Source organism: Nicotiana tabacum, chromosome 16 (genome assembly GCF_000715075.1).
Source record: "Nicotiana tabacum cultivar K326 chromosome 16, ASM71507v2, whole genome shotgun sequence".
NCBI classification, from domain to species: domain Eukaryota; kingdom Viridiplantae; phylum Streptophyta; class Magnoliopsida; order Solanales; family Solanaceae; genus Nicotiana; species Nicotiana tabacum.
Window position 1 is genome coordinate 99704447 of NC_134095.1, and position 24947 is coordinate 99729393.

Genomic DNA, 24947 nt, shown 5'->3' on the forward strand with positions numbered 1-24947 from the left:
AAACTTTATGGTATTGTTAGTTAGGTACAGCATAATATGGAAATATCAAGGAAAACATACATTATTGGTTTATTTTGTTAGTTAGTTAGTTGTTGTTTAAAGCTAGGTGATGTTGGTTGCATTTTGCTATATTATGGCATAACAATGGTTATGTTTACAATCAATAGTTGAAAGATGCATTAATAAAATCCGCTATGTTCACAATGTCAAAATATGGCGAATAATGTTGTATGCAATATCATTTTATTAAGTCAACAGGTAGACTTGTTCTCTTTCTTAATAACAAAGGGCCTAGGAATTTATACAATGCGAAAGTTAGTGTTTAGCAATAATTCACATTGATTGAGAATCAAATTGGTTTGATTATATATATATATATATATATATATATATATATATATATATATATATATATATATATATATATATATATATATATATATATATATATCCCAAATTCAATCATAAGCAGAATTAATTAAAGTAATTTCGCCTATTAGATTAAAAACAAGTATATGAGAATGAGATGAGATGTATAAGCACGAATTACAACATTTTATATCAATGGTATGTAGAAATAGAATTTGCATTAAAAAAAATAATGAAAATTCTTCGAAAACATCTCTTCCTTTCATAAATCATTTTTTTTAGTTTCATATGCAATTCATTTTTGGGTATATATATATATACAATTCATTTTTGGGTATATATATATTGTATTTACGAGAAAAATGGTAGTCTTAATCACACTTTGTTTACTTTTACTCCTAAAAATTTGAATGGCTCGAAAGAATATAATTCACACGTAAAAAAATATAATCAGCGGTAAACATTTAATAAATTGTGAATTCTTTTCAAAGAATTTAAGGGCACCTTAAATGGGAATTTCTCATGATTTTCACATAAAAATGTGTGGATATAATAAACAATTTGTGGAAAATCCATAATACCATTACGAATATTTTGCGCGATTAGGGATGCGTTCGCGTAACCTGATTATTTTTTTTAAAAGCAAATTCGGATTATGCGTTCGCACAACTTCGAGCGAATATTCAATAAAAGGGATTTCTCCGAGGATGTTAAAATAATTTCATATAACCCGAGATGTGCAGTTCACTGTTTAATAATATAAGGGTGATGATGTTCTTAATTTTATTTTTAATCTCGAGCATATGATTTTTAATAAAAAATATAATATGGTCAATTTTATTGTGTACACGTATGCGTGACACGATTCTTTATATCTATAAAAATGTATAAGGCGAATATACGTACGCGTGATTCGTTTCAAGAAAATCTTTAATTTGGTAAACAATCTAAACGAAAGCGGTAACAAAATCATGCAATTAAAATGTATTTAATAAATCAAGATAATTAAGGCCAAAAATAAAAAACAGTTAAGCGACCGTGCTAGAACCACGGAATTCGGAAATGCCTAACACCTTCTTCCGGATTAACAGAATTCCTTACTCAGGATTTCTGGTTCGCAGAATAACAAACAGAGTCATATTCTTCTCGATTCAGGGATTAAAACCGGTGACTTGGGACGCCTTAAAATTCCCAGGTGGCGACTCTGAAACAAATAAATAAATTCCGTTTTGACTGTCCTTCAATTGGAGAAAACTCCCTACGCGCCTCGCGTGTGCAGGAAAAGGAGGTGTGACAAATTTAAAAAGGAAAGGAATGATTGTGGCCGTCGATTAAAATGATCAACGGCCTGGATCAAAAGGGGAGGCCGAGCAGGTTAGATTAGTTGGGTCAGGGGCGGGTTAAATTGAAATTGGGCCGGTCAATTTGGGATTTGAAATTGGGTTAATTGGGGGGTTGATTCAAGCTATAATTGAAATGAAATAGGGCTAGCATTTAAATAACCACTTTCTCCCTTTTATTTTATAAAAAATAGTAAAATAATTTCTGAAAATACATTAAAGGTACTAACTTAATTAATAATATATAAATATTAAATAAAATATATTGGAACCAATTTCATAAGTATAAAATGCAACTAAATCTTAAAATAGGCTAAAACTGCAATTATATGCAATTTAGTCTTAAAAATACTAAATAAATTTGTAAAAATGTGTAAAATTTACCTTAGCTATATTTTGGTATAAATATGAGAATAAAATATATTAATAACCAAAATGATAATTTGAGGAACAATTATTGGTTTTTGTACTGTTAAAATAGGGCAATAAATTGATTTAACAATCTTTAAAAATTAGGAAAAATACTAAAATACTTGGGCATACTTATATATACATATATATATATATATGCTATTTTGAAAGTATTTTGCATATATAAAATATACAGGGAAAAATTGGGTATCAACACCCTGTAGCCTCCTACTTATAAGGGTGGTTCATAACACACTCATAAACAAGACTCTACTAGACACGGCTTGTAGACTATCAAGGACGGAACTGCTCTGACACCACTTATGTCATGACCCAAATCGGAGAGCCGCGACGGGAACCCGGTGCCTTACTTAACCGAGTACCAACGCAATGTTTCTTTCATATCAAACTATCATGGGTAAATGGGCCAGAAGGGCCGTCATGAGATAACTAGAACAAAAAAAGGGAATATTAGACGTAGGACGACCCAGGATGATATAGAAACTTATACATGTGACATACGGGCCCATAAGGCCGACATGATCATTTGTACACTCAAAACATAGGTCGGCAAGTCTATACAAGTATCTATATAGATGACATCTATCTACAAGCCTCTAAGAGTACATAAACATCATAAAGATCTGTACAGGGCCCCGGCATACCAATCAATACGTGTCCAAATCATACTGACCAAATAGGTAACTCCGGGGCAAAATACATAAGTTGCCACCCGAACTATGACCCAAATCCCTGTTACACACTTTCTAGGAACGGATATTACTTTACACACCCAACCTTTCCAAAGTGTATCTAAGACACACCATTTTTTCTTAACCAGTTTTTCAGAATATGTGCAATATCATGCACCAATCAAACAGTGACACGTGTCATTTTTAAAAAATAAAGTTATAATTATACCCCTCATCTTCCTCATCTAAACTACCATGGCCGTCTTCCACCTCTCTCACCATCAAACACCATAGCTTCTTCCTCCACCTTTTACTTAATAACAAAGCCACCATTAACTAACAAAAATCATCAGAAAACACACCCAAAACTCCATCTTTTCCGCTAAAATTGAATCAAAATTTTTAAGCCAAGATCCAACTCATTTTTCATTTCACTTCTGTAAAAGATCGACCGCCATTAACTGCCATCTCCACAAGTCAACTATTTAAAAAATCATTCATTAATAAAATTAAAGAATGTGCAAAATCTTGAGCTAAGCTTTAATGGTTGGAAAAAATTTCGAAAAATTCTCGTTTTCTAAAAATTTGACTTCGCCATGGGTAAAGCTAAAGTTAAGCTTCTCTACAACGAGAAGAGATATAAGAAATCGTGGTATATCTATTTGAGAATAAGGAGATTGGGTGGTGGAGCTCAAGGAGTAGCTATGGCAGAATTTTAAAAAAGGAAGAAGATGACTCAATTTAAAATTTTAAAAAATTAAAAAAAATTGACATCTGACACAAAATTCTTCTGTTCACGCGACTCATTTGTTGGGAAAACCACGCACTATCCACGTGTGCAAAGCAGTGTGTATTAGATACACTTTAGAAAGGTTGGGTATGTAAAATAATATTCATTCCTAGAAAGTGTGTAACGAGAATTTGGGTCATAGTTCGGGGGGTAACTTATGTATTTTGCCTAACTCCGGAGCAAGTGGAGTGCACCAACACCTTCAGCTGAGCTGATAGCCTACCAGGAGGACTACCAATCTGTCTATCGGGACCTGCGGGCATGAAACGCAGAAGGGACGCCAGTACAAATATAGTACCGAGTATGTAAGGAATGAAAAATAGTATATAAAAGACATGAAAGAAACATGGAGAAAAGAACTCAACCTATAAGTGTGAATAGCTCTGTGAATCGTGAAGCATTTATAATATCATGCATGTGCATATAAATGTCATATAATGCATAGGTATATGCGTACATAGCATCATCAAGCCCCTGAGGGCATCCCATCATATCATCTCGGCCTCTGTATGCAAAATCATCAATGTATACCAACTGATCAGGTGGTTGTACGTATATAATATCGTAACATTTTCCCTACCCCTATACATATAATATATGCGTATATAACGTTATTTGGTCATGGGTCAATGTACATGTATAAATAAATGTAATGCATAATGAATTAAGTCAATAAGATCTCTCGGGATGTCATAAGATCAATATGCCTTTAGTTACTATCACGATAAACTTTATCAACTTATGTATTTTCTGAGACCCATGAACAGACGATATAATAATAGGATATATGAGGAATCAAGAACATAGGCAACCCTATTACTTCTAAGAATAGAGTCATTTGTGAAAATTGCGTGTTTGCTCGTTTCGTTGTATCATATGGATCATGCCAAAAAGAAAAAAGGGATAGCCTTAACATACCTTAACCCCGTTGAGTCCTTAATAACTTCCAAGCAACTTTTCAAACAACTCAACTCAATCTACCATAGCATAAGGAGATTTAAAATCAGTGTTAAGTAAATGCTAAGTCCATAACTTAAGTTATTAGCTCATTGACGCAAATTCAACAACATCTCCTCTGTAACAAGGGTCTCCTCCAATACCATATACCTACAAAAACAACCAGAGAAATCCAGCAACATATAAATATCAATAACATGACACTATATAACAACAACAAGTCATAACTATTTCACGACGAGCGGCAAGCTCCGATTGGGATCCATATATCCCATATCACCCGTTATAAACTTCTTACTTTAACTTAATAGTATCATTAACATGATAATGAAGTCATTCATTAATGATTCCAGTCTTATACCATATATTTATAATAAAGGAAATAATCCACAACTCCAAATTTCCTCAATTAGCAACTTTATTCACTAATTCATGTCTAGTCCATCCATTTAACTTAATCAACATCAAGATAACCTTAAGAACATGCAAGAACACAATGTACACACCTCCTACAGTCGCTTCAAGTTGATTCCAAGTTACATTTATCTTACAACAGCCCTCAATGGCAATACAACACCGTAGAAGTGACTTAAGGTAATCTTCACTTCCATTCTCAAGTTTCATATGTTTCTTTCACCAATTCACTTGATAAACATATAGAAATTTATAACAACAGAAACAATATAGGGGTTATTTTTCACATTTGGCTAACTTTGATGTTGGATTACAGTGTATTTTTTAAAAAAAATTGTTTGGAGCTTTGGGGGAACTATTTGGGAGGGTTTGGAGAGTGTGAATATGGAAGGAGGACGAAAAATTAGCAAATATCATCCCAAAAACGAGATAAAAACAAGTGAAGGTCGGTCACCAATCAAGTGGGTCCCATAGGGGCTTCCGATCCTGCGCACTCGCAAAAATGCGAATATCTCTCTACAACAAAGTCGTATTGATAAACGGTTTAATGCTCTAAAAACTAGACTCATAGATATTCAATTTGATATATGGAGCATCCCATTTTTCCATGTATATTAGGATAAAAGTTGAGTTGCATTTGACCTAATTTTCAGTACATTTATGAATGTAACTTGTGATGACCTTTGCCAATTTTTGTTCCACAACTCGCTTGACTTTAAAACGTAATGCACGACTATCATACGACTAAAATAACTCATAACATAACCTCCTTATCATGTTAAGAACCCTAGTATCACCCCAAAAGTACATGTTATAATATTCCCAATTTGTCGATATTCGACAAAACTTATTTTCTTCAATTTGTTTAGCTTCTAAGTCTTTCAACCTTCTTGGTACTTGTTTTCCATGATCTTAAAAATGTGTAACCTCTAAGGTAACATGATTAACATACTTTATGTACTTTCAAATATAATCTCATTTCTGAACATACATCAATTAAGTTACGACGTACTCTCACGTACGAAAACATGGGGTGTAACGGAAAACTTCATAACCAATCGCAAAAAGACACATGTCTCGAGCATTAAATTGAAGCAGCACGTGTGTTTTCACTTCTGCAGCACATCATAATGATCTTGGGAAGAGGTGACAAAATATTTTCTAATATTCAGTTAAGAATATACAAAAAGTGACGGGACTATCTGTATTAGTGAAAAATAGACTTGTCACGTGGACCTATTTTATGATGACAAATGTCGTTGGAATTAATATGACAAAGAAGAATAACGTGTAAAGAAGATATCTGCAACACTCTCGAGGTCACACACAAAAGTACCGTGCCTATGAGCTTTGGTGTCAAACACAAGAGCATATATGGAAAGAATCAGTTATCCCTAATTGTATGAGATCTGCCATCATTTTCTCAAGCGTTACAAATAAATGGACATTTAATGCAATAAATGATAGTAAGATTATTGCTTACTATCATTCGATATCTTGTATTCCCGTCAAAAAATTACTGAGTCATACTCTCAATTAATGTGTTCTATTACAGTTTTTATTATTGAAAAATTATTGCTTTCGTACGGAAGAAAGACTACAATCATATTTCTCTTTTTTTATTTTTTCAATTTAATTTCCTTATTAGTTGTTCCTTTTTCGTATCGTTTATGATTGAAAAAGTGAATAAAGTTGATTGTTAGAGACCCAAAATATTTATTATGGTTTTGGTTACAAAGATTATTTTTTGGGTTAACATTCCTTGCATCAATTGGCAGTCGGTGGTAGAACATCTTCCACCGTTTGGAGAGTACACGCGTAGATGTAGGAGTATCATTTTACCAATTTCTGTACCTTTAATGAGCAAAAGAAAAATAGGTAGCAACAAGACAAAAAGATTTGAAGAAAAAAACATGTTTAGTAAGTAAAATATAGAGTAGTGATCCTCTGAAGAAAAAGACAAAAAAAGGAAAGAGACAAGCGAAATTTATAAAGACCGTCCACTTCGGTGACAAGAAAGCATGTAAAGCGAAATTTTGGTTACCACAAAAAGATCATGCTTTTCGCCTTCTCTTTCGTCATGCTAAGCTCGCAGGCATTAGGCGTTTCAATTTCAATTTCCAACTCTTGTCTTTTTCTCCGAACTCTTCTACAAGTATAGGGATATATACGTACCCAAGTATAGAAACTGTCACTTCTTTCCTAAATGGGTCGATGCCACTCTCTTCAAGCTTCTCTCTTTCTTACTTGTTCTCTCTTCTTAACACTCACTGATGCTAATATAATCTCTGGAAACAAGCAGTCCTACATTATTAGAGTTCAAAATGATATGAAACCATCTGCTTTTTCTGATATTGAGCACTGGTATGGTTCCACCCTTAGAAGCCTAAGTTCGAATCCTCTTAGCTCTGCAAAATCCAACAGCATCCAAGTAGAAACCACTGATCTGGAGTTCCTTCATGTGTACAAAACTGTTTTCGATGGCTTCTCGGCAAGACTCACTGCAGAAGAGGCCCAAGAACTGGCAAATCGCCGAGGGGTTCTCTCAGTTTTACCCGACGGACTTCGCCAACTTCATACCACTCGCTCACCTCACTTTCTGGGGTTGGATTCATCAGCTTCTGCTCCAGCTAATCTTGTATCCGAGTCTGACTCGGGTTCTAACGTTGTTATCGGTGTACTTGATACCGGTATATGGCCAGAACGACTAAGTTTTCATGACAAAGGCATGGGACCAGTTCCATCATTTTGGAAAGGGGAGTGTACACAAGGGCAAGATTTTACAAAAGCCAATTGCAATAAAAAGATTATTGGAGCTCGATACTTTACAGCAGGCTATGAGGCGAGAATTGGGAGGATTATGAATTCCTCTACCGACATAAAGTCCGCTAGAGACAGCGACGGTCATGGAACACACACGGCCTCCATTGCAGCTGGCAGAGCCGTTGAGGATGCTTCTTTACTGGGATTCGCTAAAGGGATTGCTGTCGGTATAGCACCCAAGGCTCGAATTGCTGCGTACAAGGTTTGCTGGAAAAGGGGTTGTATGGATTCCGACATCTTAGCAGCATTTGATAAAGCTGTGGATGATGGCGTCAACGTTATTTCAATATCTATCGGTGGCGGTGCTGTTCCTTACAATCTTGATCCCATAGCGATTGGATCTTTCGGAGCAATGGAGAAAGGTATTCTTGTCTCCGCTTCAGCAGGTAACGAAGGTCCAAGACCAATGACGGTGACGAATGTAGCTCCATGGATTACAACCGTGGGTGCTAGTACTATTGATAGAAAGTTCCCTGCTGATATTGTCCTAGGAAATGGCAAGAGAATCACTGGCGCATCATTGTATAGTGGTGATCCTTTGCCTGACAAACAGTTGCCATTAGTATATGGTGGGAATGTTTCAGTTGGTATAAGAAATGGTGCTAGACATTCTAGTAGCTTCTCTGCAGCATCATGCATGCCCGATTCACTAGATAAAGAGCGTGTGCACGGGAAGATTGTGGTTTGCGATCGTGGTGGCACTCCAAGGGTAGCAAAAGGAGAGGTCGTGAATGAAGCCGGTGGTGCTGGGGTCATTGTAGCAAATGTAGCACCCATGGGAGAAGGCCTAATTGCAGATGCACACTTGATTCCTGGACTCGGGGTTACCGAGTCAGCTGGTAACATCATTCGTGATTACATCAACTCCAACAACAATCCAACAGCGACTATGGCTTTCTACGGAACTCAACTTGGGGTAAAACCGGCACCCGTAGTTGCATCTTTCTCCTCTAGAGGACCTAACGCGGAGTCTATTTTCGTTCTCAAGCCTGATGTCATTGCGCCTGGAGTGAATATCTTAGCTGCTTGGCCGGATGGTGTGGCACCGACTGAGCTGTCATCTGACACGCGACGCACTCAGTTTAATATTGAATCGGGAACATCTATGTCTTGTCCGCACGTGTCTGGTTTAGCGGCTTTACTCAAAGGAGCGCACCCGGACTGGTCACCAGCAATGATTCGCTCAGCTCTCATGACAACAGCATACACCCAAGATCAACAAGGCAAGATGTTGCTAGATGAAAAATCCTATAACGTTTCAACGGTGTTGGACATGGGTGCAGGACATGTGGATCCCGAAAAAGCCGTTGATCCTGGATTGGTTTATGACATAACAATCGATGATTATTTGAACTTTTTATGTGCATCTAATTATAGTGGTAGGGATATTAGACAGATTGCTAGGAGACCATGGAGGTGCATGGGGAAGCATCATAAGCCGTGGGATTTTAATTATCCGGCAATCTCAGTGGTTATTGATTCGACTGAAGCACCAGGTATGGGAATTGTACAACTGACAAGGACTGTGACACATATTGGTGAGGCTCCATCAACTTACACAGTATTGGTGACAAATCCTAAAGGTGCGACTGTAACTGTAACACCAACCAAAATAGATTTCAGAGAAAGGGGTCAGAGACAAAGTTATGTGGTTCGCATTAAGGCTGAGAATTTGGCGGTGACAACTCTAAGCTCGCTGGTAGAGGTGGGCATGTTGAATTGGACAGACGGGAAACACCAAGTGGTTTCCCCTCTTGTTGTTGTTTGGAAACAAGGTTTATGAAACCATGACATCAATGGCTACCATTATGATGATTCTTAAATAATGAATTACTATCCACCTCATGAGCAAGAGAGGAAACAAAATAAGGTAGGAAGCATGAAAGATGAATCGATTACTTGACGTATGATATGAAGTTATCAGATAATGTAGTTACCGTGTTCCCGTGTTTACAGATCATCTATGTTATGTGTGTTGATTTATTTGTTTTAGTACATGTATTCTGTAGCTAAAATTTTACTTGAATCTTTGTTCTTACTTTTTATTACGATTTACCCTTAAAACGGATAACAATTAAATTGCGGTTTTAAGAACATGTGGACATATCCAATACAAATAATCAAGAATATTAGATAAACGAATTAAAGATAAAATGAATAATCAAACCAATTGTAGTATTACGGCCCGGCTCGAACTTAGGTTGAACAGTAGTTTAGCCCTCGATCGGACCCTTGGTTCGAAGCCAATTGTGAATGAAGAACAACAATAAAGTAAGAACTCTTTAATAGCTAGAAAGCAGAAAATGAATTTGTATTGCCTTGTTTTACGTGTTACAATGTGTCTATCAAAGAAAAACTTCCCCTTTATATAGTAGGAGTGTTCCATCCCTAGTACAAGTCTAAAAACGGTAAAAATCTCCCTTTCTCGTTAATTACTGATCTGTAACCGACATCGGGCGAGATATGCGTCATGATATCCAGTTAGGTACGAATATCACTGCCCTTCGTTAGTCGTGCGTAACCACTTGCCATATCTCCCAAGGTCCTAGAGCTCGTTCCAGGCCCGAGGAGAGTTGCTTTATCACACCCGACGATGAGCCCATTGTTCATCTTTCATAGATCTGGTACGAAAAGCTCCCAACAAGTAGGATAGAAAGTAAGTTGGTGAAGCAGGCACGTCGGGTAAGCAAGCAGCTCGTTTTTATTTGTCCAAATCTCCTTTCTCACGTTTAAGTGCATTCGCCCTCAACCTAGTCGTGTATATGTTGAACGGAAATACGGGATATAACATCATTAAATTACTTTATAGATTTTCATATAGGATCTAATTTACGAGCTTACATCAATTGACTTACGATGTACTTTTGCGTATGAAAACATGGGGTGTAACAAAAATACGAGGATCTCATCCTCATCTCTGAATCACAAGAAGAATACACATCACCCCACTAGCTCAATTATGAGAAACAAAATCTCAACACGTAACGGACTTCCCATACCGGTGGAGCGCCTAAATCACAAATCGTAACCAAACAATCCAGAAATCACATCAAAACCTACCGTAATGAGTAACAGAAAGTTCATCCTAGTCTCATAACTCTAAACATTGAACAACCCAAAACGATAGACACGAACTACCACTATAGAATCTCTCAACAGGTGCAAACACATATACAGAGTACAAGAATCACGAAACACACCCATATATGAAGCAAAATATGAGGACAAACTTCGATAAACAGGACCAAATCAAAATAAGACCGATGCTCCTCTATGATAAATATTTACCATACATGTAACGACACAATTTGGTGCAGCGGCCTCAGCCCTACCATAAAAATCATATCAACGGGTCGGGCCTCCCCATCTAGGGCGCCCTCTACTTGTGCTTTTCTTTACCAAATTCCGAATATAAATAAATCATAAGTGAAACGATAATAATAACGTGAACTATAAAAATGAACATCCACTAGGAAGCCCAAAAATCCGGTATCACAAGTTCATGAGCATCTACTAGAAACTAAAATAACAATACAATATTTGTCTGAAATAAAAGATAGACAAGATAAAGTAAATAATTGTGATGGGAATCTTTGCTGCGAATCGTAGCATGGAATGCAACTCACCATAAAGTCCCCTCGGTAGTGGCGCCCACGTACCCAAATAACGACTAACAAACGCGTACCCAGTAAGTATCTAGCCTAACCCCAAAGAGGTAGTGACGAAGTGTCGACATTAACACTTACTAGTGGTACAGTAAATCAAATATAATAAAGTAGACAAGTATGAAACATGGTAAGTAAACAATGAATACATATATAGGCAAACAATACGGTTTACAGCTGAACAATGAACACACAGTCCTCAATTATCGGATACCTCCTCAAATGAAATAAGTTATGGTCAATACCAAATCAACGGTCACATCTCAAGTCAGGAAACTCATGAGTACGTGGACACCTTATCAAGTATTTTGCATGAATATGTTGAAGCGGGCGGCCCGATTCCATAAGAATGTTTCATAGAACTGTCGAAGTGAACGGCCTCGATCCCATAAGAGTGTGATACATAACACACTCGAGGCGAACGGCTCGATCCCATAAAAATATGATACGTGATACTGCCGAGGCGAATGGCCCGATTCCATAGGAGTATTAAGCTTTTACGGGTCTATGACCCCACTCATGAATATACATGTGAGTTATGGAATTCAAGAGAAACTTTCGCATGAATACGCACAGCGAGGGACAAAATCCTTAAGAGAAGTACAATTTCTACGGCTAATTAAGTAGCTCGTCAAATATCTAAATTAGCGATTCCATTACTCTACGCGATTCTAGTCTCAGGTCATAATGCGAATTCAAGTAATTAACCAAGCAAGAATAACTCAAATAGTACAATTAAAGCAATGCGTGATTCTAAGTCTACCCGGACATATTCAGGAATTCTAGCATACGCACGTACACTCGTCACCTCATACGTGTGTAGCTCTCACAATATGTATCATGTAATAAGTATAACATATATGGGGTAATTTCCCCTTCACAAAGTTAAACAGGAGACTTACCTCGATCCGAAGTTCCATAACCAGCTCCAACGCCTCTTTAGCACCTCAAACCAATGCCCATCGATCTGAAACTAGTCAAACAATCATGGAAACCAATAAAAATATACTCCAACACTCATAATTAATCAATTTATAATAATTCCCAACTCCACTTGAAAAGTCAACAAAGTTAACCCTCGGGCCCACGTGCACGGATTCCGAAATTTTTTGATGATAAACATTACCCATAATTTTACGAACTCAAATATATAATTTGTTCCTAATTCCATGCCCAATTTCGTGGTCAAAATCAAAAAATACCAAATTCTAGGTTTTCTTCCAAATCCCACTATTTCTACGAAACTCCCTGTTTAAATCCATATATAATCCATGTATTTATCTTACAATAAGTGGAATAACTAACCTCATATTAGATGATGAAAATATCCTATCCAAGCGACAGCAAAAATTCCCTCGCGATCGCGAAGGCCAAATTACTGCTGCCCAAATTTATTCTACGGGTTCGCGACCACCAGGCCGCATTCGGGAAGCCTTCAGATCCTACTGCTTCACGTTTGCAGTAAAGGTGCCACATTAGCGAAGGCTTAACGGCTCTAGGTTCCTCGGCTCCCCTTCTTTCTACACGTTCGCGACTCCCTGTCGCATTCGCGAAGGGTAACCTAGCATCTTCTCCGCGTCCGCGACGTGTTCGTCGCGTTCGCGATGAACACTTCCTAATAGTCCAAAAGTCCTTCTTCGCGGTCGTTTAAGCCCACTCGCGCTCGTGAAGCACGACACCAACACCAGCAACCAGCAACATTAAAACATCTAAACTTGGTCCGAAACCACCCCGAATCACACCTGAGGTCCCCAGGACCCCGTCCAATCACGCCAACAATTCCCAATACCTTAACCGAACCTATCCAAAGGCTCCAAATGCCACGAATAACATCAAAACCACGAATTGACGATAAAAATCCTTCTTTTAACTTTCAAAATTCAAGCTTCGACGAACTTGTCCGAATCATACTTAAACATCCGGAATGACATAAAATTTTGCGTACAAGTCACAAATAACGATTTGAACCTATTCCAAGATTCGGAATCCCAAACGGACATCGATAACACCAAAGTCCTCTTCAAACCAAACTTAGGAAATTCTAAAACCTTCAATATGCCAACTTCCAGAATAAGCTTTGAAATGCTCCAGACCACCCGATACTCAACCGAACATACGCTCAGTTCCGAAATCATCATACAAACTTATTGGAACCCTTAAATCCCGATTTTGAGGTCATTTACTCAAAAGTCAAACATTGATCAACTCTTCCAACTTAAAGCTTTAAAATTGAGAATTTTCCATCTGAATAAACTCTGAACTTCCCGAAATTCAATTCTGACTACACGTATAAGTCATAAAACATGAAGTGAAGCTAAGCAAGGCCTCAAACCACCAAACAATGCGCTAGAGCTCAAAATGATTGGTCGGGTCGTTACCTTATCCCCCACTTAAACATATGTTCGTCCTCGAACGTGCTAAGAACAGCTCCGGAGTTACTTAAAATCGTCGTTTAATGATTCGTGCACCTACCCATGCCACCACAACCCATGTGAGCCACTCGTTCGAGCCCGACTGAAGATCCTTCCTGGTACCTTAGCCCACAAGCCTTAGAGATAAATTCCAACATCCTGAATTCCCTATGAGACCGAATTCTAACATACGAACATTGTAGCAATCTCAACCCGATGTACTAAATATGATCATGCACCCATATTGAAACCACGTAATGCGCCGCATAATTCGTATTCCCATAATAACATCCTTCAACCGTAGAAGCTGCAAACCCACTAACATGATGCCCCTAGTATACCTCATAACACATATAAGCCTGGTCTCAACCCTCACAATACTACTATAATGAAAGAGATGCGCAGGAACTCATAACCACCCCTTAAATCAGTAACTCATGAAGTTTCTCCGCTTAACAAGAACCATTACCTCATTCTAAACTGAATAGTGACATTTTCCCTTAAATTTACCTTACATAAATCCGATCGCACTGATTTCATGTCCAATAACCTTGTCTCACCCAGTACAAACTTCTTAGGCAATAATCCACCTCAAACACCGTCTAAAATATCATATGACGCCATCAATGGCCAACAGTCGATCCATACATGATACTCGTGGTGGCGTGCCACCCGATCCACACATAACAATCAATAGGGAAATACCCATCAAGCCATAATGCTCAAACCCACGAAATGCTCGAATATCGATCATAAGCATGCCCAATGCATAAATACATCCCTAGGGAGACGGATAGCGCCATGCGCTACAAACCTTGAGCATGACTAAGGTGCAATAAATGACCTACATCTTGATAGCCATCTTGCTCATAAAACACCACAAGCTACACGGGATCGCCGAGGAATACCATCCACCACACTCAAATACTCATCCATAAGCAATGTTATGCTGAATAAGCATATCTGATCTAGTTTAAATATACATTTACATAAGGCCTACCTACAGACCTCAAAGCAGGTTCCGATCATCCCAAAATAGGTCACTAACCTTCCAAAGATCCATAGCGACCCCATCCATGACACATACGATCAACCATCAAATCAAGAACAACTCCCACAGTCCGCAACCAAAGGAATAGTGCGTCTCTCAGACATAAATCCTCCAATCAGTGACAGTGCCAGAATCCTCCTACCTGATTTCAATCTCTACCAATCAAATGGATAACACATCACACTCATATGATCTTCCCATGGGATATACTCCCAAAACTTTCCGCACCCGGTAGTAAAAATCTAGACATCAACCTTCTGCATATCAATACCCAAATCTTCTTCCATCACAAAGACCATCCTCAGGCTGTCCGAAAATAGTGCCAGCATACTCTGAACATCTGGAATCCTCCCCCCGCTCCTCCGATCTCGTGACATTCTCATCAACATTGTACCGCAACCTTGATCCTCAACTTCCAATTTCCATACCACTCACTACACCTATCATGCCGATAAGCGAGAGTACAAGAATTTCACCATAACCCCTGAACCACTAATAGAATAAACACTTCATCGGCTAGAACCCCTTTCACTCAACATATTTCAGAAGAAAAATTGCAACATGCAACCAAATTCCCATAACCGCAGAAATGCAAAACTCCAAGTCGTAGTCTAAATCACCACAACTCTTTTGGGGTCCATTTACACACAACGATGCTTTCAGAATCAAATGCATCCAAATAATTCAAATTACGAGGCTATCAAGCCCCCACGTACAGCCACGAATCACTCGCATAACTTATCACGCCGAAGGAACTCATCATTTTCACGACCATGCTAATTCAAACCATTACTAACTGACTCAGCTTCTTCCAATTTACTCTTGACTTGCCTTTGAAATAATGATTATATTCAAACACACAACGGACCCAAACTACACTCATCTCGAGTGACCCAAATCACAAGACCAAATCGTCTCAATACCGATCTGTCATCTCATACCATCCTCATGCACTCAATAGTATATCCCGCTAATACACCCATTCTAGAAGACCTCTTGCGAATCCAAAGTTGTTTCACCCATTTCTCTAACATTGCACTATAGACCCGATGATAGCATAGTAATTCCCCAAGTATTCTTCACACTCTGCTGCAAAACCCAGTCCTCAGCCATATAACGAACCCAAAATCCTTAAACGCCGCATTTTAATTCTTGAACCCACTAGAACCATTATTGAGAGTCACCCACTCTGACCTGGTCCCGAATATGTAACCAAACTCTCGTACTCTGCTAGTACATGAACACTTCCCAAAAGCAACTGGATGAATTATTTTCCTTACAAATCACATCCACAAGAAGCATAAATTCTGAGTCACCCCCAACATCCGCCCATGAATTGATAAGGTGAAATGTAGCACATATACATCAAATTCCTTTGCCCAAAACACCCTTGATGTTTTTCTCCTCTTGGTCATAACTACTCCACCAATTCATCGATAACCAGAAACTACAGTGGCACACAACCACATGACCCAATCATAGACGGGGGGGGGGGGGGGGGGGGGGTACGCTACAATCACATAGATACAGACCCCCCAATGACTTCCTCTTCCCAGTTACCATGATCCCACACCGTTACTTGGCCAACTTCTCGCAAGCTCTTGTTGCATAAATCATAACATGTCCCGAATCATCAGCCATCATCGCACACTCAACCTCCTAGGGTTCATATCGTCTTCTTTAAGCGACCCAAGCTCACATCGCAATACATGCATCCCATGTTAGGCAGAAAGTAGAACTTTTCGTAGGAACCTCATCAAAACCATGCAACCACTAACCTGCTCACTTGAGATAGCCCACCAGTGTAACCTCATATCGACCTCCTCCAACGCCATTGCTATAGTTACATCCATAATGAAATCAATTAATCTCCCTAGGTCCACATTGATCTACCAGCCGTAAGAATCCTTTCATTCATTAACATTACCCGAAGGTCCAACAATATGTTTGAAACTCGAAGTCGTATTGCATCCAAAACAATGATCAAATACTCACATTTTCCTACATTCCAATCAAGCCCTTCTCGTCATATTCAAAAATCCTACGCATAGAAACTGCCTCATAGATCATCTCTCTTGAACCATCAACACTGGAAACGCCAATTCGATCCTGAAGTCACAACACACAGCCATCTTTGATAACTTCCTCTTAGGTTCCATCTCATAACACTGTGCCCAGAGGAAAACAAATGAAGCCCAACATGCCGATGATCCTCAATGCATTCAATCAAGGACGACGACACCACAATGTTAACAAGAATTTCACCAAATTCGAGAATATAAAATCTCGACCATAGGCAACACTAGCACTGACTGAAACGACATAACACCCTTCTACAAGGCGATGATATTAGCCCACCCAAATATGCAAGGAAAAATATCCTACACCACATCTGCAGCATCTTCACAACTCCTTGGTGCTCAACTGATAACAAATTCCTGACATCGCATATGAATGAGTAGGAAGGAATCGAAGGTATAAGATTCAATGAGATCAAATCTCACAAAGAGGAATCAAGGAAGGGAAGCTCTCCTAATAGCCATGTAGCCTATTGAAGATAAGTACAGGCGTCTCTGTACCGACCTACAAGACTCTACTAGACTTGCTCATGACTCGTGAGACCTAAGTGAGCCTAGTGCTTTGATACCAAGCTGTCACGATCCAAAATCTATTATAGGTCGTGATAGCGCCCAAAGTCATCATTAGGCAAGACAATGATGAACCATATAAATAATCATCCATTTTAAATTTTTAAAATCAGGAATTTCATTAAATAAATAAAATAAAATCTGGCACTCACAGAAGCCTGTGCTTTTCTTCACCAAATTCCGAATATAAGTAAATCATAAAGTGAAATGATAATAATAACGTGAACTACGATAATGAACATCCACTAGGAACCCCCAAAACTCGGTGTCACAAGTGCATGAGCATCTACTAGAAAGTACAATAAAAATACAATATCTATCTGGAATACAAGATAGACAAGATAAACTAAATAATTATGATGGAGACTCTGTGTGCTGTGAATCGTAGCATGGAATGCAACTCACTATAAAGTCCCATCGGCAGCTGTGCCCACATGCCCAAATGACCACCAACGAACTTGTCAGATCCTGCACATTTGGTGCAGAAATGCAGCATGAGTATGTAAATCATCGTGTGCTTTGTAAGTATCTAGCCTAATCCCGAAGATATAGTGATGAGGGATCGACTTTGAAACTTACTAGTGGTCTAGTAAATCAAATATAATAAAGTAGACAAGTATGAAATATGGTGAATAAATAATGAGTACAGATATAGGCAAACAATACGGTCTACAGCTGAACAATGAACACAAAGTCCTCAATTATCGGATACCTCCTCAAATGGAATATGTTATGGTCAATACCAAATCAACGATCACATCTCAAGTCAGGAAACTCATGAGTACGTGAACTCCTTCTCAAGTATTTCGCACGATTCTGCCAAGGCGAGCGGCTCGATCCCATAAGAGTATTTCATAAAACTGTCGAGGCGAACAGTCTGAACTCATAAGAGTGTGATACAAACCCTGCCGAGGCGAACGGACCAATCCCATAAGAATATGATACGTGATACTGCTAAGGCAAACAGCTCGATCGTCAAATATCTAAAATAGTGACTCCATTACTCTACATGAGTCTAGTCTTAGGCCATAATGTGAATTGAAGTAATTAAACAGACAAGACTAACTCAAATAGTATAATTAAAGCATTGTGTGATTCTAAGTCTATCGGGACATAATTAGGAATTCTAGCATACGCGCGGACACTCGTCATCTCATATGTACGTAGCTCCCACGACATGTAGCATGTAATAAGTATAACACCTACGGGGTAATTTCCCCCTCACAAGGTTAGACAGGAGACTTACCTCAGTCCGAAATTCCATAACCGGCTCCAACACCTCCCTAGCACCTCAAACAAATGCCCATCGATCCAAAACTAGTCAAACAATCATGAAAACCAATAAAAATATATTCCAACACTCATAATTCATCAATTTATAATAATTTCCAATTTCGCTCGAAAAGTCAACAAAGTCAACCCTCGGACTCACGTGCCCGGATTCCAAAATTTTTTGATGATAAAGGTTACCCATAATGCCATGAACTCACCGATATAATTTGTTCTTAATTCCATGCCCAATTTCATGGTCAAAATCCAAAAATACCAAATTTTAGGTTTTCTTCCAAATCCCACTATTTCTACGAAATTTTATGTTTAAATCCATATATAAACCATGTATTTATCTTACAACAAGTAGGAATAACTTACCTCATATGAGATGATGAAAATCTCCCTTCCAAGAGCTCCAAAAATCGCCAAACCAAGTGAAAATGTAAGAGAAATGGGTTAAGTCTCGAAATAAAAAGCTCACTGCCCAGGTTTTTCCTCTTCGCGATTGCGGAAATTCCCTCGCGATTGCGAAGGCCAAAAATACTGCTGCCCAAATTTACTCTACGTATTCGCACCAACCAGGCCATGTTCGCGAAGCCTTTAGATCCTACTGCTTCACGTTCACGGTAAAGGTACCGCGTTTGCGAAGGCTTAACGGCTCTAAGTTCCCCGGATCCCCTTCCTTCTACATGTTCACGACTCCCTGACGCATTTGCGAAGGGTAGCTCAGCTTTTTCTCCGCGTTCGCGACGTCTTCATGGCGTTCGCGATGAACACTTCCTAACAGTCCAAATATCCTCCTTCGTGATTGCGTAAGCCCACTCGCGATTGCGAAGCACGACACTAGCACCAACAACCAACAGCATTAAAACATTCAAACTTGGTTTGGAACCACCCCGAATCACACCCGAGGCCCCCAGGACCCCGTTCAATCATGCCAACAAGTCCCAATACCTTAACCTAACTTATACAAAGGCTCTAAATTCCACGAATAACATCAAAACCGCGAATCGATGATAAAAATTCTTCTTTCAACTTTCAAATATTAAAACTTTGACGAACGCGGCCAAATCATGCTTAAACATCCGGAATGACGTCAAATTTTGCGTACAAGTCACAAATAACGATTTGAACCTATTACAAGATTTGGAACCCTAAACGGACATCGATAACACCAAATTCCTCTTCAAACCAAGCTTAGGAAATTCTAAAACCTTCAATATGCCAACTTTTCTACAATAAGCACCGAAAATGCTCCCGAACCACCCGATACTCAACCCGAACATACACCCAAGTCCGAAATCATCATACGGACCTATTGGAACCTTTAAATCCCCATTCCGAGGTAGTTTACTCAAAAGTCAAACCTTGATCAATTCTTCCAACTTAAAGCTTCTGAATTGAGAATTTTACATTCGAATCAACTCTGAACTTCCCGAAATTTAATTTTGACTACGCGTACAAGTCATAAAATATGAAGTGAAGTTACTAAAGGCCTCAAACTACTAAATGACGCATTAGAGCTCGAAATAACCGGTCGGGTCGTTACATCGATGCAAGTGGAATACACAGGTAAAGGATGAGATGAGGAGGATGTAGCGCAAAAAGTTGAAGTTGCCCTTAATTGAAGTTAACTCCGTTAAGCTTCAGTTAATATTTGGATTAAAAAAATGAGAGACTTATACATAAGTACATTCCACACACATACATTGTAACTAGATGACCTATATACAACTTTGAAAAGTTGTAGCCCAAAAATAATAGGTCAAGATTCAACATCTAACTCCAAATAGGTTCTCGAAAACCATATTCTTATTTTTAAAAATTAATTACTAATATAATCCACCATTTTAGTTAAACAAGCTTAAATAAGTGGGTTAAAATTTTGAATTTAATTTTGTGAGAAATTTAGAGTGGGTGTTGTTTAGACTTGTTAGAAAGGATCTAAGGAGGTTGTTAATAAAATTTAAAGTCATTTAATGAAGATTTGAACTGATTTTGAACAATAATTATACTTTTACACAAAATGCAAGTACATTATGTATATAGGTGTATAAAGTGTATAATAGTTATAAGAGATTTTTATACACTCATATACAATATTAAAATATATTGTACACTATTACACAAAAACTGATTTTGTCTTCTTCCTTACACCTTTTCTGAAATTTAACTCAAGTCTAGCTCATATCTACTCCAAATGATTTTAATCTTAAGTTTTGAACTCTTCTTGATGTTTCGAAATAATGGAACAACACTCAATCATAATAACTGACAAACTCGAAAAACCCAATTTTCAAAATTGAAGTTTCGAATGGCTTTCAATGGTGAACTTGTCACGACCCGTGCTGATGGGCCGCGATGGGTGCCGGAGTCCTACCTATCAAACACCCCTAAGCATGCATCTAAGATATAAACCTGAATAACATTTGCTGAATTACGAGAATAATATACATGGAGGAAACCTACTCAAAAAGGCATATGTATATATACGTGCAACATACGTAGGACGAGGCGACAAGGCTGCTATAGACAACTATGTACCTCAAAACTGGAAGCCGGCAAGGCCACATAATATCCAACTAGACATATTGTCTACAGATCTCTAATAGAAACACAATTGTACAAAGACGGGACTCAGCCACGTCATACCCATATATGTACACAAACGTATCGTACCAAAATCAAAAGCAACTCCGGATCAAGTGGAGCACACCAACTCTCGCTAATCAAGGATCCTAAGGAGGGTTTTCCTTGTTCTATCACGTTTATTTCGCATTTAAGATTATATTGCCTATAATTTAGACTTATTCCTGCTAAGTAATTATAAAGAGATGTACTGTTTTTTTGATTGGCTGGCCTTGTCCTCACGAGAGGCGCCATCACCACCGGGTTGGGATTTTGGGTCGGGACAAGTTGGTATCAGAGACTAGGTTACTAGGTCTCGCGAGTCATGAGCTGATTTAGTAGAGTCTCGCGGATCGGTACGGAGACGTCTGTATTTATCCTCGAGAGGCTGCAAAACCTTTAGGAAAACTTCATATTCTTGAATTCTTATCGTGCGTCCTTGATTCAGCTGGAAAAAAAAGTAACTCTTACAATTCTATCCACGTGTTCGTATGCGCGAACGAGCGCTCAGTATTAGATGTTCCTTGATGGCTTGTAATTCCCCGGACGAAGGGCGAGACGTAATCGCTATGAGTTTGATGTTAGGCTAGTCTGGAGGACTTGAGGCTGGACCCTTGCCTATGGCTTGAGCACCGAAGTGCTGATTGTGCGAGCAAGAGTTTTGAAATTATATGTCCGGTATTGTCCCTATTAGTGGGAATGATGGTTGGATAGCCACGTGAGGAGTATGTTAGGACTGCGAGATATATCTATATGACTTGGAGGTGACGAGGAAGGGCGTCAGGATAATAGATTAACTATTAAGTATTTGATATTCATTGTGATCTGATGTGTAGCCCCGAGTTATGGGTGCGTGAAGAATCTTTTCATGTCTCCTGTTAGGAGTGAAGTAAATTTCATGTTACGGTATGAGTTTAGACTTAGGAAGACTAAGTGATTGTGTAATGTGAATGACGGTGGAAGGTATACAAAAATATTAATTAGAAGTGAAACATATGGGTTATCTCCTGCGGAGTGTTCTAAGGTGGTGCGATTCTTATACTGTCTATTAGAAGATCTCATTTACAAGTAAAGAATATGCGTTGAAATATAAATTTAGTCGCCTAGAGAGTGGGCTTAACTGTTATGTGAGTGAATGCAAGAATTGCAGAAGAGTTAAAATTCTAGATGATTTGTGTTTCCACAAGCTTATGAAGGAGTGAGTTCAATCTCACTATGGTATTACGGCAATAATAGAGTATGTGCGTTATGATTTATTGAGTGCGTTTTGATCTATGTCTTTGAGCCAAGTTGGGGAGTTTGCTATTAAATAAGTTGATTGCACGATTTTGTGCTATATTGGTTCCAGTTTGAGGCGTGTTGGTGAGTCGGTTATTGCTTACGGGGATTAAGGTCGATCAGGCGGTGGACGGGCCTATTTTTTTTTATGTTATTGTTTCAAATGATGTCATTACAGGAATTGTTCAGTCTGCCACAGATATGCCTCTGTATTATTCGATCCCGGTTCCACCTATTCTTATGTGTCTTAATATTTTGCCCGTCATTTAAGTATGCCCCGGGAGTCTCTTACTTTACCTGTTCATGTGTCTACCCCGGTGGGCGATACTATTGTTGTGGACCGTGTGTATCGGTCATGTGCTGTGATTATTGGGGTTCTGGAGACCCGAGTTGATCTACTGCTGTTGAGCATGGTAGATTTTGATATTATTCTGGGCATGGATTGGTTATCTCCATATCATGCTATTCTAGACTGTCATGCTAAGATAGTTACTTTGGCTATTTCGGGTGTTCCGAGGATCGAGTGGCGTGGCATGACTGATTATGTCTCTAGTAGAGTAATTTCTTTCTTGAAAGCCCAGCGTATGGTTGGGAAGGGTTATCTATCATATCTGGCTTTTGTGCGGGATGTTGGAGCTGAGACTCCTAGTATTGATTCTGTCCCAGTTGTGAGGGACTTTCCTGATGTATTTCCTGCAGACCTGTCGGGCATGCCGCCGGACAGGGATATTGATTTTGGCATTGACTTAGTGCCGGGCACTCAGCCCATTTCTATTTCGCCATATCGTATGGAACCAACAGAGCTGAAAGAATTGAAGGAGCAGCTTCAGGAACTCCTAGATAAGGGGTTCATTCGGCCTAGCGTGTTCCCGTGGGGTGCACCTGTTTTATTTGTGAAGAAGAAAGATGGCACAATGAGAATGTGCATTGATTATAGGCAGTTGAATAAGGTAACAGTGAAGAACAAGTATACTTTGCCTCGCATTGATGACTTATTTGATCAGCTTCAGGGAGCGAGGGTATTTTCTAAGATTGATCTCCGTTCGGGCTATCACCAGTTGAAAATCAGGGAGTCGGATATTCCCAAGACTGCCTTCAGGACTAGATATGGTCACTATGAATTTTTGGTTATGTCTTTCGGGCTGACCAATGCCCCAGCAGCGTTCATGCATTTGATGAACAGTGTATTTCAGCCTTATCTGGATGCATTTGTTATTGTATTCATTGATGATATCCTGGTGTACTCGCGTAGCCAGGAGGAGCATGCCCAGCATTTGCGTGTAGTGTTGCAGAGATTGAGAGAGAAGAAGCTTTATGCAAAATTCTCCAAATGTGAATTTTGGCTAAGTTCTGTGGCATTTTTGGGACACATAGTGTCCAGCGAGGGTATACAGGTTGATCCAAGGAAGATAGAAGCAGTGCAGAGTTGGTCTAGACCGTCCTCAGTCACAGAGATTCGAAGTTTTCTTGGGCTAGTAGGCTATTATCGCCGATTTGTTCAGGGGTTTTCTTCTATTGCATCGCCTTTGACCAAGTTGACTCAGAAAGGTGCCCCATTTGTATGGTCCGGCGAGTGTGAGGAGAGCTTTCAGAAGCTCAAGGCACTTCTGACCACAGCTCCAGTGTTGGTGTTACCATCAGCTACAGGTTCATACATGGTATATTGTGATGCTTCCAGAGTTGGGATTGGTTGTGTGCTAATGCAGGAGGGTAGAGTTATTACTTATGCTTCTCGTCAGTTGAAGCCCCATGAGAAGAACTACCATGTTCATGATTTGGAGTTGGCTGCTATAGTTCATGCCTTAAAAATTTGGAGGCACTATTTATATGGCGTATCTTGTGAGGTATTCACTGATCATCGCAGTCTTCAGCATTTATTTAAACAAAAAGATCTTATTTTGAGGTAGCGAAGATGGCTTGAGTTACTTAAAGACTATGATATTACCATTCTATATCATCCGGGAAAGGCCAATGTAGTGGCCGATGCGTTGAGCCGAAAGGCAGTCAGTATGGGGAGTTTGGTTTACATCCCAGTTAGGGAGAGGCCTCTTGCAGTTGATGTTCAGATCTTGGCCAATCAGTTGGTGAGGTTAGATATTTCTGATCCTAACCGGGTATTGGCTAGTGTGGTTTCTCGATCTTCCTTATATGATCTCATCAGAGAGCACCAGTATGATGATCCGCATTTGCTTGTCCTT

The 24947-nt window shown here is 39.0% G+C and overlaps 1 protein-coding gene across 1 annotated transcript; it reads left to right on the forward strand.

Annotated features, from left to right (window-relative positions):
* The first annotated feature begins 6958 nt into the window (after positions 1 to 6958).
* Positions 6959 to 9788, forward strand: LOC107772583 (subtilisin-like protease SBT1.5). The gene has a single exon (XM_016592081.2). It carries the CDS (start codon positions 7180 to 7182, stop codon positions 9577 to 9579), a length of 2400 nt encoding a protein of 799 aa, XP_016447567.2. The 5' UTR covers positions 6959 to 7179; the 3' UTR covers positions 9580 to 9788.
* The last annotated feature ends 15159 nt before the right edge of the window (positions 9789 to 24947 follow it).

Coding starts and splice junctions, on each gene's coding strand:
- LOC107772583 (XM_016592081.2), top strand. CDS start 7,180: ATGGGTCGATGCCACTCTCTTCAAGCTTCTCTCTTTCTTACTTGTTCT.